At 42.4% G+C, this 14,861-nt stretch overlaps 2 protein-coding genes across 2 annotated transcripts; both read right to left on the minus strand.

The window, feature by feature from the left end:
* Positions 1-2,608: 2,608 nt before the first annotated feature.
* Positions 2,609-6,732, minus strand: zglp1 (zinc finger GATA like protein 1). The gene is made up of 5 exons (XM_057338155.1): positions 6,270-6,732; positions 5,036-5,943; positions 4,780-4,889; positions 4,407-4,500; positions 2,609-4,097 (listed from the first exon to the last, which is right to left on the minus strand). The coding sequence occupies exons 2-5, from the start codon at positions 5,935-5,937 to the stop codon at positions 3,965-3,967; spliced, it is 1,239 nt and encodes a 412-aa protein (XP_057194138.1). The 5' UTR covers positions 5,938-5,943; positions 6,270-6,732; the 3' UTR covers positions 2,609-3,964.
* Positions 6,733-6,879: 147 nt separating this feature from the next.
* Positions 6,880-8,696, minus strand: fdx2 (ferredoxin 2). Its single transcript, XM_057338156.1, has 5 exons — positions 8,523-8,696; positions 8,282-8,315; positions 8,053-8,159; positions 7,897-7,984; positions 6,880-7,816 (listed from the first exon to the last, which is right to left on the minus strand). The coding sequence occupies exons 1-5, from the start codon at positions 8,674-8,676 to the stop codon at positions 7,660-7,662; spliced, it is 540 nt and encodes a 179-aa protein (XP_057194139.1). The 5' UTR covers positions 8,677-8,696; the 3' UTR covers positions 6,880-7,659.
* Between the last annotated feature and the right edge of the window lie 6,165 nt (positions 8,697-14,861).

Genomic DNA, 14,861 nt, shown 5'->3' on the forward strand with positions numbered 1-14,861 from the left:
GAGAGAGAGAGAGAGAGGGAGAGAGAGAGAGAGAGAGAGAGAGAGAGAGAGAGAGAGAGAGAGAGAGAGAGAGAGAGAGAGAGAGAGAGAGACAGACAGAGAGAGAGAGAGAGAGAGTTTTCCGCTCTCTGCTGGACAGGAGGATGTACTTGTACAATATGTTGATGCCTGATAAGAGCCAACAAATGCCTGTAAACCATAGATAAGAACCACCAACACCCCCCCCCCCCACTCCACTCTCTCTCTCTCAATTTTCAATTCAATTTCAATTTCAAGGTACTTTATTGGCATGATTGCGTGTTCTTACAATATTGCCAAAGCATTGAACATATAACAAAAGACATACATTAAGTACAAACATGAGATTAAAAAAAAATTAAACTAACTTCTCTCTCTCTGGTCAGTCTCAGGTCTCAGTGAAGGTTCTTGGACCACAATCAAAAGGAAGCTCAACTTGCATCACAACTAAATAACACTGTAAACTCACGCATGCACGCACGCACGCACGCACACACATACATCACATCTCTCATCACTACTTTCCTCTAATGTATGTCACTCTACTGTAATCAAAAAAGTCCCAAAATAACTTGAGAAACACTCAAGACACAGAAATCAGAGCGTTTATGGATATCGTCTCTAAAACTCACTCTGGAAATCACTCTGTTCTCAGGTTAGACGTGTGTGTGTGTGTGTGTGTGTGTGTGTGTGTGTGTGTGTGTGTGTGTGTGTGTGTGTCCAGTGTAGTTTGATGTCATGTTAGTGGTGATCTCGGGGTCTCAGTGTTAAATTGAGAGTTTAAACAGCACTGTGAAACAGACACACACACACATTATTATTCTTTATTAATTGCTTTATTGTTGTCTTCACTCTTGTAAGTCACTTTGAATAAAAGCATCAACAAATAGAAAGATTCAATATTCAGCATGTGTGTGTGTTTATGTGAACTATTCATCACACATCATAGACTCTGTCTCCATAAGAAGAGTTCAGATGCTAAACCCTCTTAAAGCCATCTCTGTCAAAAAAGAGATTGTGATGTTGAGTGACTGCTCTACCTTATACTCAAATAACCCACACGCTGCTCGGTCTGAAATATCTGTGATTTCTGAAGTAAATGTAGGAGCCTGATGAAAAAGCTAATTTAAACCAAAAGTCGTCTAACAGACTTAGAGGCTTTTCATATGTTCTTAAAGGACTCATCGGATGAACATTTTTAACAAGTTGGCATGATTTATTAGGGTCTTAATGAAATGTCTGTAACATATTTTGCTTAAAAACACTCAGTGGTTGTGTAAACGACAGCCCTTTGCCTTGTCAAAAACACCTTTACTCACAGCAATCCGTTTTGGTGTATGTCTCTTTAAATGCTAATGAGGTTATTGTGCACCCCACCCCTCTTCCATCCGGGGTGTTGACACAACGCTCATGTAGTGTTTCCCAATGCTGGTCCTCAGGCAACACCTCCCACAATCTTTTAGATTCAACTCAACAGCTTGTTGGTGTGTTAATTAGGGAGACAGTTGTAACATTCTGGGATGTGTGCACTGATGACCAGGGTTGGGAAACACTGGTGTAGTGCTGTGGGTGTAAACATGCAGATTAATGAGCGGTTATATTATAATAAGAACCCCTTTCTATGTCACAAGGGGAACGAAATCTGATCGGCTGAATTACTCACATGCTTGCAGAAAAAGGCTCACCAAAACAAAGTTACTGGGTTCTTCTTTTTCAACATTTCTGATTTGATAGATGCACTGGGGACCCGATTATAGCACTTAAACACAGAAAAATTGGGATTTTCATCCGATGGGCCCTTTAAGAGCAACCTAAATACACGTGGACTGGATCACATGAACCTCGGACCAACATGTGTTATTAATTGTGTATAACTGGATCACAAATCCCATAATAACCACATCACAACCACACTGACATGTCCATGCATCCTGAAGAGCACTGCATTACACTCGCTCACCTCAGCATGTGTCATACAGACCTGAGCCTCATTTATTTATATAGCACTTTTCATACATCAAAATGTAACTCAAAGTGCTTCACAGGTGCAAAAGAGTAAAATATTACAAATGATATAATATAATAATAATACAAATGTGTGTCAGTAAGGAATGACCCAGAACACCTTAGCAACCACCTAACAGTGAACCAATGAACCATCACACACAACTGAAAAACACACAGAATTATCCTGGACTTATTAAGAATGAAAGTGAATTGAGTGACATTTTGCTGAAGCTCACAGATATCATCACGCTCGCTCGCTCACACCTGCAAGTATGACTAAATTTAACCTTCATGCGTGGCTGCTCTTGTGTAAAACACACGTTACTAACCCTTCAGCCCAAACAAACAGCTTCATACCGCTCCTTTAGAGTGCTGCTGTCAATCATTCAAGAACAAAACATGAAATAAAACTAAAAGAGTCAACACTGTATGAAGACTGCGTGTGTGCGGCCAAGTGCTCTGTACCCAGGATGCACCTGGAGCAGCAGAGGGAGAATGTCAGGGACAGCTGTTTCCTGTCCACACTTCCTGTTTCAGCACGGGGGGGGGGGGGCATGGGCTAAATGTTGGGGGCAATGAGGGGGGCATTGGAGGGGTTTGGTGTCTTGGTGAGACCGTCGGTCATTCTCTAAACAGGATATATCTGCCACGGTCACAGATGTGAGCACACGAAGCGTCATTCATTACTTCTGTCTTAATACGCTGTAGAGGGGCCGGCGGGTGTCTGATTGAGAGAGAGGGTCCGATGAGAAGAGGCCAAGAGCCAAATCCTCGATTGCCTTTACAGCCTGCATTTAACCCAGATTATACAGCTTCAGAAGAATTACACAGAGCACTAACATTAGTCCGTGTGATTTGGGTCATATCTTTATCTTTTTATAGGGTCACTAGACGACACACACACGAGCTCGGGATCATGTGACCTCAAGATCAAACTCTGATTTGACAGGGAAACTTCATGACACGTTTTGTGAAACTTCAGACTTTGTTTTGTCAAATAAGCTTTAGTTGTGCTTCAATAGAACACACTCCTTACGCACGCACGCACACACACACACGCACACACGCACGCACATCACGCATGCACGCACACACACACACACACGCACACACGCACGCACATCACGCACACACGCACACACACACCCTGCACTCCTCTACACACTCTCATCACTCCTGAGTGTAAACACTCCTCATGAAGTTTCATCTTCTCACAGCCGTCAAAAACTTTTTCATTTCCAGGAGAACAATCATGTCATGATGGCATCTGAAGGCCGTGTGCATCCTGTCTGTGAAATAATAAAAGGCTGGACAAACTCAGATCAGATCAGTATCTACCCACCTCAATCTTTATGAAATATTTGTCACATATTCAAAACTCTCTCTGTTTTAAACATACATCATTAAACTTGTAATTTATTCATCTATTGTTTCACTAAGCACCGCTGAACGTTTTGTTTTTCTCTGTGCATCACAGCATCCAATGAATTTCACATTAGGGCTGAAGCATCACTTTAATAATGTTTCTGGAAAAGCTGATATCGATTGAGATCAAGACACCAACCAAACTACATTTCAAAGCATTTGATATCAGGGCTGTAAACAACATTCTACAACAACAACAACAGAAGATTTCATTTGAGCACAAAACACTCAGATGTAAGACAGCCAGAAAAAAACATATTTATATGAGTGTAGAAATAAATCTACATAAATAACCCTTCAAATGAAATAAACAACCATGGGTCATGTAAAGGACAAATTCACAAACAGTTACATTCAGTCAAAAAGCAAATTAACAATACATCCTGAGAATTTCACAAATTTGTGTGTGATGTCAGTTTCAGATTCTGACACATCACTGTACTAACCGTCCATCAGCGGAGATGACCAAAACTACTGACCTGAGAACAGTGGGGTGATTGTGAGAGCACATGTCCTACCAGCCGCCGCATTTCTGCTGTGAGTTCAGCCGGAGAACATCACCACATTTCAAACACTTTGAGTTGCTCTTCGCGTCCTTCTTTGGAATACTCCAGCAGTGGTGACATCGCACACCATACTTCTTATACCTGCAAAAACCACACAGAAGTGCATGGAGAGGTGCTCAGAGCTGAAGATATCTTCAGCACACAGGTGTGTTAGAAACAAAACCATCAGGACAAACGTTCTTCAAGAGCACGACTGCTGGTGTGGAAGAACTAGAACAGGCCTGATTCATTTTTCAATTCTAATGTATTTTTATAGCGCGATTTAGTGGCGAAGCAGCTTCACAGAAGGAAGACACTAGAAACAGTAAGAAAAATAGAAATCCCAGAACACAAGAAAGGATGAAATGTAACCTAGAGACTTTTCAGAATTGTGTGATGTGTATTCCGCACCTGATCCCGCAGGCGTTACAGAGAGGAGTCCCGTCTTCAGCGTCTCTCCAGAGCGGAGTTTTTCTCGTGAGACAGGACGCACAGATTTTACCTCCTGATGAAGACACAAACAAACACGTCACCACTAAATAAGATCTTTAGATTCTCTGAAGATCATGCGAGTGTCGTTAACTCGTGTGGTGGTATAAAGAGATGTACAGACTCCTGTGGGAAGTCTAAGGGATATTTGAATCAAGGCACAGGGGAAATGTTTCATCATTCATATAAACGCTGAAGGATGCGAAGTTTGCTCCCATCACTGTGAGCAGTGTCAGCCATGTTTAACTGATGTGTGTGAGGACAGCGTCCTCTGCTGGATGTGTCTGATACTGACGGGACGCGCCGCAGGAGTCGCTCTCCTCCTCTGAGCTGCTGCTCCTCTGTGAGGTTTGGACAGCTCTACAGCGGCCGCTCCTGGGTCTTCTCACGCGTCTCATCTCCTCACTGAAGACAAAAACAGCGATCTCATGTCAACTACACGTGCAACAACATATCAGCTTCACGCCGACTTTGTTTCTCTGATGATAAACTATCATCAGAATATTCTGACTATGCGCTATAGTAATGATACTGAAGAGACCTGACTCCACCTGTAGTTGGAGGTGATAACCAGCTTGCACTGGTCCGTGCTGGTGTCCACCTCTGGGTGCATGCTGAACGTGACCCCCTGCACATCAGGGTCCTGAGGATCGGGGCTCCGGGCGGGATGAGGCTGCTTCCTCTGCGTCCGCCTGCCTGACTCCTGGATGTCTTTGTGCAGGCTCTCCACACGATTATTATTGATGTCAGCTGGTTCCCCGTGAGCCTGCGTACTCTCATAAGCATCGATAGGAAGCCACAGGTCATCACCGTCTCGCTCAGACACCAGACAGGAGGTGAAATCCACGGGGCAGATCTCCGGGTCTGTGCGCTCGGAGCCGGTGGACAGGGCAACAGAATCACAGTCATGCGACTCGTCTCTGGACACGTCATGCAGCGTGGATGCGTTTTCACTCAGACAGATGTTCTCCTCTGTGTTGTTCATGATAAGCTCAGCGAGGCCGTCGGGTTCTTCCATTTCTTCTTCATCACTCACGTGTGTGAGGTGGTCTGTGGGCTGAGCGCTGTAGATGGCCGCAGGTGAGGGACTCTGGGCACGGGGCGGGACGGCGCTGGGGTCACCGCACGGGTTTAACGGAGTCTCTGCGGAGTCGGCTTGAGTCCGCTCTTCATCTCCAGAACGCAGTAACCACTCACACTGCTGATTTATCAGACGCATCACCTCCCATGCACTGCTGCTATCAGACTCACGCACGAGCGAGAAAGAGCCTGTGAAGTCTGATGAAGAGTCTTCATGGACATGGCTGTTGCAGGATGTCTCTCTGAGTGCCGATGAGCTCTCGTCACCTGCAGGTGGAGTGAGTTTGGTGGCCTCCAGAAGCAGGTAGAGGATTGTGGACGTGACCTGCTGATGCTGTACGTCTTCTGTAAGGTCCTGTGCATTAGAGCTCATGTTTCACTATTAAAAAGAAAAGATTCATGAGGGCTCAGCAGAAGATCTTGTGAACATGAAGCCGTATTAAACATCAGTGTAGTGGACGGATACTAGATTGTTTTGGTCCACTGGATGTCAATTAGCCATCTGATGCAACAATTATTGTGTGTTATATACATTCTTAAAACATGATAAGAGTAAATGTTTCACATCACACATGAACTCTTCACATCTGTTCATGTAAACATGGATGATAAACTCGACAGCAGATAACTGACAGTTTGATGTGGTAGTTTAATATTTCAGAGACATTTAATCCTGTGCGAGTGTGTTTAATGATATAGACTCACAGTGTAACCGATGAAAGAATGTCCTCTCACTCACTGTCGCTACAATGTATCACTGGAACTTCCCGCCCGCCTCCTGCACGCGCGCGCACTCTCTCTCACACACACACACTCACAGTGATCAAACTACACGCGTGATTATAAACACGTGAATATAAACTCACCACAACACAATGAGACGCGATAAACTTTCACAGAAGTTTTATAAACAAACTTCAGGCAATTTTTGTCGGCTCGGGACACTGAAGGTCACGTGACGTCACACGCAGGTGTCGCGAGTCTCACCTGAACACACACTACAGGCTCCAATGCTTCGCTTCAGCGTGCTGTTACTCTCACGAGTGGAAGGGTGTTATTTGTTTTTAAAGATGCCTTTGCCAGGCAAAAAACACCTGATGTATAAACAACTCAATTGGTGTGATTCTTTTGTTATAATATGTAAAGTTTATATGAACGTCTAGAGGAGAGTACATGATGCTTAATGATGAATAATGAATGAAAGCTCAAACAAAAGCATTGGACATGCACTGCTTACTGTACACATCAATGATCAAGAATAATGCACAGGACTTTTATTACTGAACAAACAAATGCATGTGTTTCTACAAGTTTATTATGTTGTAAACACTTAACAGTTATTTGCAGTAACAGGAGAGTTAAAGACAGAAGTTGTGTGAGAGCTGAATATTTCACATGAATGTACTAGATCAGAGTCACAGGTGGAATTCAATCATTCAGAGAACACAGAAATGTGTCTGTATTGTGGAATGTTTTGAGTAAATTTCACACAACCTGCAGCATCATCATCATATTTCAAACTAAAGAATATGGAACAAAGGAGATGATGCGTGTTTTAGGACAACAGATGTTTTTACATCATTTTCATGATAATGAAGTGCCCCGTTTTCATTGCTATCACACACGAAAACCTAGATTTCAAAATGTTTAAGTTAATCAAATAAAATATTACCGTAATGAGAATCACCAGAAAATGAGCAAAAACAAACGTTTTATTTTCAATCATTCGTATGAAAATGTGCGTCATTGTCATGAAAACAATGTCAGCGCGGCTGCTACAGAGACTTTACTGATGATGTTTAAGAGAGAATAACTCTGCAGCGCTTCTGTTAAAACTAGATTTATGAATTCAATGCGTCTGAATCTGTAAGGATTGCGTGTTCTAGAAGCAGCCGGATAAAAACCTCACAAACAGACGTTCCACACACATAAACAGCTCTCACCGGTAAAACACGGTGTGTCACACTTTCACCTGCACTGACATGAGAGGATTCATCACCTCATGATTATCATTGAGTGAATGTTTGATTGTAATTGTTTGGCGCTTGTGTCCTACAGTGCTCGGCATTCTGCAGGATTTCTTCGTTCATTAGCGTCAGTGAGGTTTGGGAACGTGACCGTCCACGTAAAAGTTGCGAGTGACTCTGGGCAGAGTGAGCTCGATGCCGTCCAGCTCAGGAGTGAGAATGATCTGACATCCCAGACGAGAATTCTCTTGCAGCATGGGGGCCATGTCCAGCATATCATCCTCCCTACAGTACACATGACATCACATGACACTCAACGCAAACCATACCTGTCTTGTATCAACGTAACACCGACTCGTCTTTACCTTTCCTCGGGTGCCGGAAGTTTAGCACAGAATTCACTCTTCACATACACGTGACACGTCGAGCACGCTAAAGATGCTTCACACGCCCCTGAAACACACCAAAAAGGGTGAGTTTAAAACAATAGCACAGATGAAGCTGTGAATGAGAAAGCTCACCCTCAAGATCAATTCCATGTTTATGTGCCAGATAAAGAGCATTATCTCCAACTTTCGCCTTGACTGGACTCCTCCGTCCGGACCGGTCGACGAATACAACATGAACACTGAAAGACATGAGAATCAAACATGTTACACACAGACCTCCACGTGGCATTCACTTCAGACTTGAATTAAGACCAAATTCAGATGGAGACCTACACTGCAAACACTAGAAATGACAACTTACACTTGTTCTTGCGTCTCCTCCTTCTGACAGTCACCTGACACAAACAAACAAACAGCATCGATTAATGTCGTTTAGAAATGATCAAACATAATAACGCAGATGAATAACTTATTGTCTCTTGGATTATACACCACTGAAGTCAAAGAAAAACTTAAGAACACACCCCCAATAGAGCGACTAACTCTACATCACAAACGCGGGTGTTTATGTCATGTGTTTATGTTTCGTGTGTTCTCTGTACCGGAAGCACTGACGCTCGGTGCGGAAACGCTCGCTCCCGCGGATCCGGTGCACAGGTTGAGACGGTGAAGCGGACAGATGCTGCAGTCCGGAGAAACTCGCACTAACCGCTGAGTGAAAGTCACGCTCGCCCGCACCGCTGCGGACGCCGCCATGACACTGTTGTCATCACGTGACCTGCGCTGGCCAATAGCATAGACCGTAGGTATACATAACCGTACGTCTGGACCGGGCAAGACCTTTATTTACAGTTTTTTTACAATCGCTAGGACACATTTCTCAGATCATTTTTTCAAAACTCTTCACACAGTTCTCCAAACAAACGTTCAGCTTGTCACATCAGTTCACTTCACATTCAAAATGCACTAAAGCTACCAAAACACTTCAATCATCTCCCAAATCATGTCATTGTTCCATAACACTAGCAAAGGTTGTCAACCAACAAACACACATCGTCACTTACAGTATAAAACACAGACCAAAAAACACTTTCGACAGTTAGCGTTACGAAGCATTTTCTTTTGTAAAAGTTCTTGACAAAACAGGAACGACAATCTATTGTTTTAAGTCACTGCAGTAGTCCATGTTTACATTTCAGTACAAAATTGTTCCTACGCATTCACATTGTGTAGAGATGGTAATGAAATTGAAAGACTACAGTAACACTTGTATAAGTGTTGAGTTACATCTAATGCTTTGATAGTATTTGATTACTCATTCGTTTTTGTATTGTGGTAGGTTTTGTACCTCAGTTTACGTAAGCAATGTTTTCTTATTGTGTATCTATCTATATGTAGCAGGGCTGGTCACGCGTTTGAACTAATTACAGGTATTAAATACGTAACCAATCAGCATTTGCCCGGTTGGGTATATAAACCGGTTGGGGATGCCATACATGGCCGAAAACCCGCCCCTTCCTGGGTTGCTATGAGCAATTTTAACTTAGCCGATTCAATAATTGTAGTGGCTGTCTTTTAGGTAGTCTTGTTGTTTTCGTGGACATGTAACCCTATTAATGTGCCAATGGTCCTTGAAACACTGTACCTTTAAGGCTTTTAGTGCTGTATGACGTGGATTGAGACGTACTGGGAGTAGTGTTATTTTTCTCAGGTAAGTTTAACGCTGTGGTTTGGGACGTTAACAGGGTCGTTTATCTGATGTTGGTTACATGCTCATTTTAGTGTGGTGTGCCGTCAAGGCTCCCACTCGGTCAGCTTTGCAGGGTCGCAGCGATGGCTGTTGTAAAGGCCAAAGAAGCCATTGTATGAGGAACATGGTCATGAGTGGCACATTATCGGGTGGGTAAGTTTTCTTTTAGTATATTTTAAATGTTTGTAGTGGGTGTTTTTAATGTGTTTGTGAAACGCAGTGTCTTCTCCAACGGCTGCTCCGAGCCACGCTGCTGTTTTCCTGCGGGATTAAACGCTGCTGCTTTGAGGAGTCCCGCTGCAGACCAGAATAACTTTCGCAACATCGAGCGGCCATCTTGGCGACATCTCGTTTTGACATCTCGCGTTGTTCTGTGTGATTTGGACCGCTTCAAGTTACGCCCCTCTCTTGCAGTCCGCAGACGGATACTATTGGCTTTTAGTCTTCTGGTTTGCAGGGCGATTAAGCGCTGCTGGGTTAATTTGATTAACTTAATGTTACGATTAGTTTCAGTTTCTGTTCTTGCTTTAATTTTGTTTCTTTACTGTCGCTTTAGAGATGCTGATCGTATTGAACGCTGTCACGAGGTTTAGCAACTATTGTTACGCAGCCCCTGTAGTCATTTTGAATCCTTATGATTTTCGATCAGTGTGATTCAGCGACAGATTTTGTTTGAGTTCGTTTTATTAACAATTTTTGTTTGTTTTTGGTTTCGTTATAGGAGCTGGGTGCTTCAGAAGCGGGCTTGGTCTTATCACGCTACGGGTGACCCTTTGTTGAGGGCTGTCTATTGCTGTCACGTTTGCCGTGCTGCTACTTGCCGTGCACTTTCCGTGACCTTCATTTGGGGTGGTTTTCCTTTGTATAATTGGTGTCATTTTACAAGCCCGCTCCTTGTGTACGAAGCCCCAGCATCCTTTTTCTTTCTTTTTGTGATTTGACCTAAACTGTGGATGTGGTCGTTCTGTGAGTTGTTTTTAAAAGATTTCGACCATTTTAGATGAATAAAGACCTTGTATGGTAATCTGCGTCTCCTGCCTTCCCATGGAATTAGAAAAGTCGTCAATGAATGCATGTGCCAAAGCAATGATAAATGATCCAGTTTAGCACATACTACTGTTGTGCTCACTGTAGCTTGAGTTTTGCAAAAGTCACAAGTATGGAGAAATGTGTCCTAGCGATTGTAAGAAACTGTAAAAGTTGAAATCTGCACGAAAACAGAATCGCGTTTAAAATTTCTCAATTTATTTGAAAGATTTACGATCTCAGTAAGTAGACTTGGACAATTAATTATTGTCATATGCAACTGGAAAATTCGCGCTTGTAAATCAGTGGTTTGTCGTTTTGTGGGATACATAGTCCTACAATATATTTAAAGTTTCTCATTCGATATTCTGTTGAATTATAAACGATAGGCTACTGTGCTTTTATTTATTTTATCTCATTTAAGATTTAAATTGCTTTATAAATAGCCTATGGCAAAAAATGCTCAACCCTGTCAGTTGTAGGATTTTGAATGTATTCTATGTAGATCATTTCAGCAGCATAACTGAGAACTAATAGGAAAAAAGCTTGCCAATAAAATTTAATCTTGTCGATCAAAATCTTCCTTTTGTGCCAACCAGTATCAGGATCGTCCAGTAGAGAGCGACAAATAACTGAGAATAAATACCGCCGGTAGAGAACGACACGCTTAGTTTGCGCAATATTACACACATCTAATGTTGTTTTGTGCTGTAGGGTATCTGAACAATCAATTACACACCGATGACTGCAGTGAGTTTGAGGAATATATCACTAACATTCACAAACACTCAAGAGTGGAAGATCTCACACTGAAATATGACATCCTGCCAGGACCACTCACATCATCACAATCACAAAGAGCTTTATTGCCAAGCGTGTTTGCAGATTCAAGGCATTTGTTTTGGTGACCGGAGCATCCAGTACACAGAGACCATAACACAATAGAATACAGTACACAGATGATTTAAATAAGGGCCTATGGGTATAAAACATAAAGAAATACAATACAGTAAACATAAGCTAAAGATATAGAGAGTGTAAAGCTATGTGTGTGTGTAAATATGTACAAGTAAAAAATAAGAATAGACTATTGTAGTACAAGGTATGTGCTATATACAGCAGAATGAAATATAATTGACAGAAAAAATTGTATAAAAAATAGTGCAATTTTTTTTAAATATTAAATCATTAATATTGCACTTAATTATTATTGCACAGAGTTATGAATTGCACGGTAGGTAAAAAACATGGAACTATTCAAGAGGTAGATGGCCTGAGGGGAGAAGCTGTTTTTGTGTCTGTAGCGCCGACCAGACGGCAGCGTTGTGAAGAGATGATGGCTTGGATGTGAGAGGTCCAGGGGGATTTTCTGAGCCCTTTTCCTCACTCTGGATGTATAGAGTTCTTGGAGGGTGGGCAGGGGCGCACCAATGATCTTCTCATCAGTCCGAACCGTCCTCCGTAGTCTTCTGATGTCTGACTTTGTGGCTGAGCCAAACCAGACAGTGATGGATGTGCAGAGGACAGACTCTATGACAGCTGAGTAAAACTGTTTTAATAGAGTTTGTGGTAGGCTGAACTTCTTCAGCTGATGTAAGAAGTACAACCTCTGCTGGGCGTTTTTAGCAATGGAGCCAATGTGATTGTCCCACTTCAGGTTCTGAGAGATGGTGGTGCCCAGTGACCTGAATGACTGGTCATGATGGTGAGCGGGGGGAGTGCAGGGGGGTTTCTCCTGAAGTCCACAATCGTCTCCACTGTTTTAAGCGTGTTCAGCTCCGAGTTGTTATGACTGCACTAGACAGCCAGCTGCTCAACCTCCTGTCTGTACGCATGAAGATCCATCAAATAATCTGATGCGATTACAGTTCATTACAACCTCATAACTGTCAGAGAGTGCCATTCCACATTAACTGACAGAAATGTGTGTGTGTGAGTGTTGTAGGACCTGAGATAACCTGAGATGTGTGTCAGTCAGCGATGTAAATTGATTTTTAAACAAGAATTATGTATATTTGAACATGTAAAAATGCAGAAATGTTTGTGTGATGGTTTGGTTTAGGGGTCGAGTGAGAGTTACACGATATACAGTTTGTACACTATAAAAATCATCACATCAATGGAAAGACCCACAATGAATAGAAAGTGTGTGTACTGTGTGCGCGCGCGTTGTACAGGTAGATTTAGGTTAATAATGCGTTTTCCTGATGACATTCTGAAGAATCTCTGATCATCTCGGGCAGATTGATTGTAATGCAGTGTCAGTGTGGACTGCTGTGAGTGTTTATTATCAGAACCGTGCACAGTCCTCTCAACCCCACCTCCATTCAAGATCTGCTAGACATCCTCTCATCCGCTCCGTGTTTTCCCGCTCGCTCCCCAGTGTCACCCACAGACATTACCTGTCCGCGCGCTGGAGTGAAGACGGCAGTTCAGAAGTTCATCCCATCACTGTAAGGACATTATTCACATTACAGGCAGTGCTTGATACGCAGAATTAATCATTTGATCGGTTCATTTTTGTATTTTTGTTTGTAATGTTTGCTAACAACTTGTACAAAATATCCATGTTCTCATAAGAAAATGAGAATTCTTGTCAAATCAAATTGTTGTATCGATCTGATATAAATAACACCAAATTTGCAGTTATTGGCACACTTTGTAGAAAATGCCTTCACAAAGCTGACAGTTTGTCACACTGTAACTGCTGTGCCGTACATTTCCCATGATCTATTTTCTTAGTTGAAACCAGTAATCTATAACATATATCATCATATAAACGACATATTACAGTAATAGCAGCCCAGATAGCAGGAGAGCGTGTGAAAACCATTGAATCATTTGTTATTGCATCAATATTTCCTGTGGCTCAGTGGTTAGAGTATGACGCAACGCTAAGGGCATGGGTTCGATCCCAGGGGATTGCACATGCTCAGAAACAAATGTATAGTATAATGCAAAGTAAGTCACATTGGATAAAAGCGTCTGCCAAATGCACCAATGTAAATATCACTTTTGCACCTGCAAATAATAAATGTTGAAAACTTATTGTGAAAATGCTGTATTGGCTACTATAAATGCTGTAAAAGAGTTCTACCTTAACATAGTACAACACAAAATATAGATTTACATATTTACTGAGTGCTACAGTGTGATAAGTAGAAAGACATTTCTAAGAGCTTGTGCTGCCCTCTCCTGCCCCTCCAAATGTCTGTGCACGGCCCTGTTTATTATACAGAAACTGTGACGGGACTGCTGACCTTCCACAGTAACTCCTGCAGGAAAAGTGAAAGAGCATAGAACTCCAAAGTACAAGTACAAAACAAAACAGCAGGAATTTGAGTGTTGACACAACAGATTCCTTCACCACAGACTGACCTGTGTGTGTGTGTGTGTGTGTGTGTGCGTGCGTGCGTGCGTGCGTGCGTGCGTGCGTGCGTGCGTGCGTTTCTAAACATTGTGGGGAGCAAAAGTCATAAGCACCTACAATGCGTCTATCAGCCGATTTAAAATGATTAATTAAAGTAAATGAGGTTTATGTAAAAATGCAGAAAGGTTTGTGATGATTTGGTTTAACTCAACTCAACTTTATTTATATAGCGCTTTTTACAATTTTCATTGTTACAAAGCAGCTGTACAGGAGACACATTGACTACAAGCAAAACAATTAAAGTTGTACCTGCAAAAACAAGAAAAAGTTGAAAACACAGAAGACAGACACACCCACATACAAACACTCCACACACACACAATATGCACACGTACTAACACACATAGACATAGACACACACACACACGGACGGACGCGCACGCACACACACACGTACACAGACAAGTACGCACACACGCTCAGTGAGAGCACACAAGTGAGAGCACACAAGATAAAGGAGAGAGGAGCACAGGTCAAATATAACAGACTATAAATTCCTATATGCAATATTAATTAAGTAAAACTTTAAACTTCTAAAGCAGCCCCCCCGGCCAGGCAAATAGTGCAAAAACAGTATGCAAACGGTGGCGAGGAACCCAAAACTCTAATCGAGAAAAAAAAACTCAGGAGAACCCAGGCCCAACCAGGGGATTCCAGTTCCCCTCTGGCAAAAGCTGCTGCCTCTGCACAAGCTCCAGAGAACTTGCACAACAAGGCTAAATAAAATAAATAAAC

This window comes from Triplophysa rosa, linkage group LG7 (assembly GCF_024868665.1).
Source record: "Triplophysa rosa linkage group LG7, Trosa_1v2, whole genome shotgun sequence".
NCBI classification, from domain to species: domain Eukaryota; kingdom Metazoa; phylum Chordata; class Actinopteri; order Cypriniformes; family Nemacheilidae; genus Triplophysa; species Triplophysa rosa.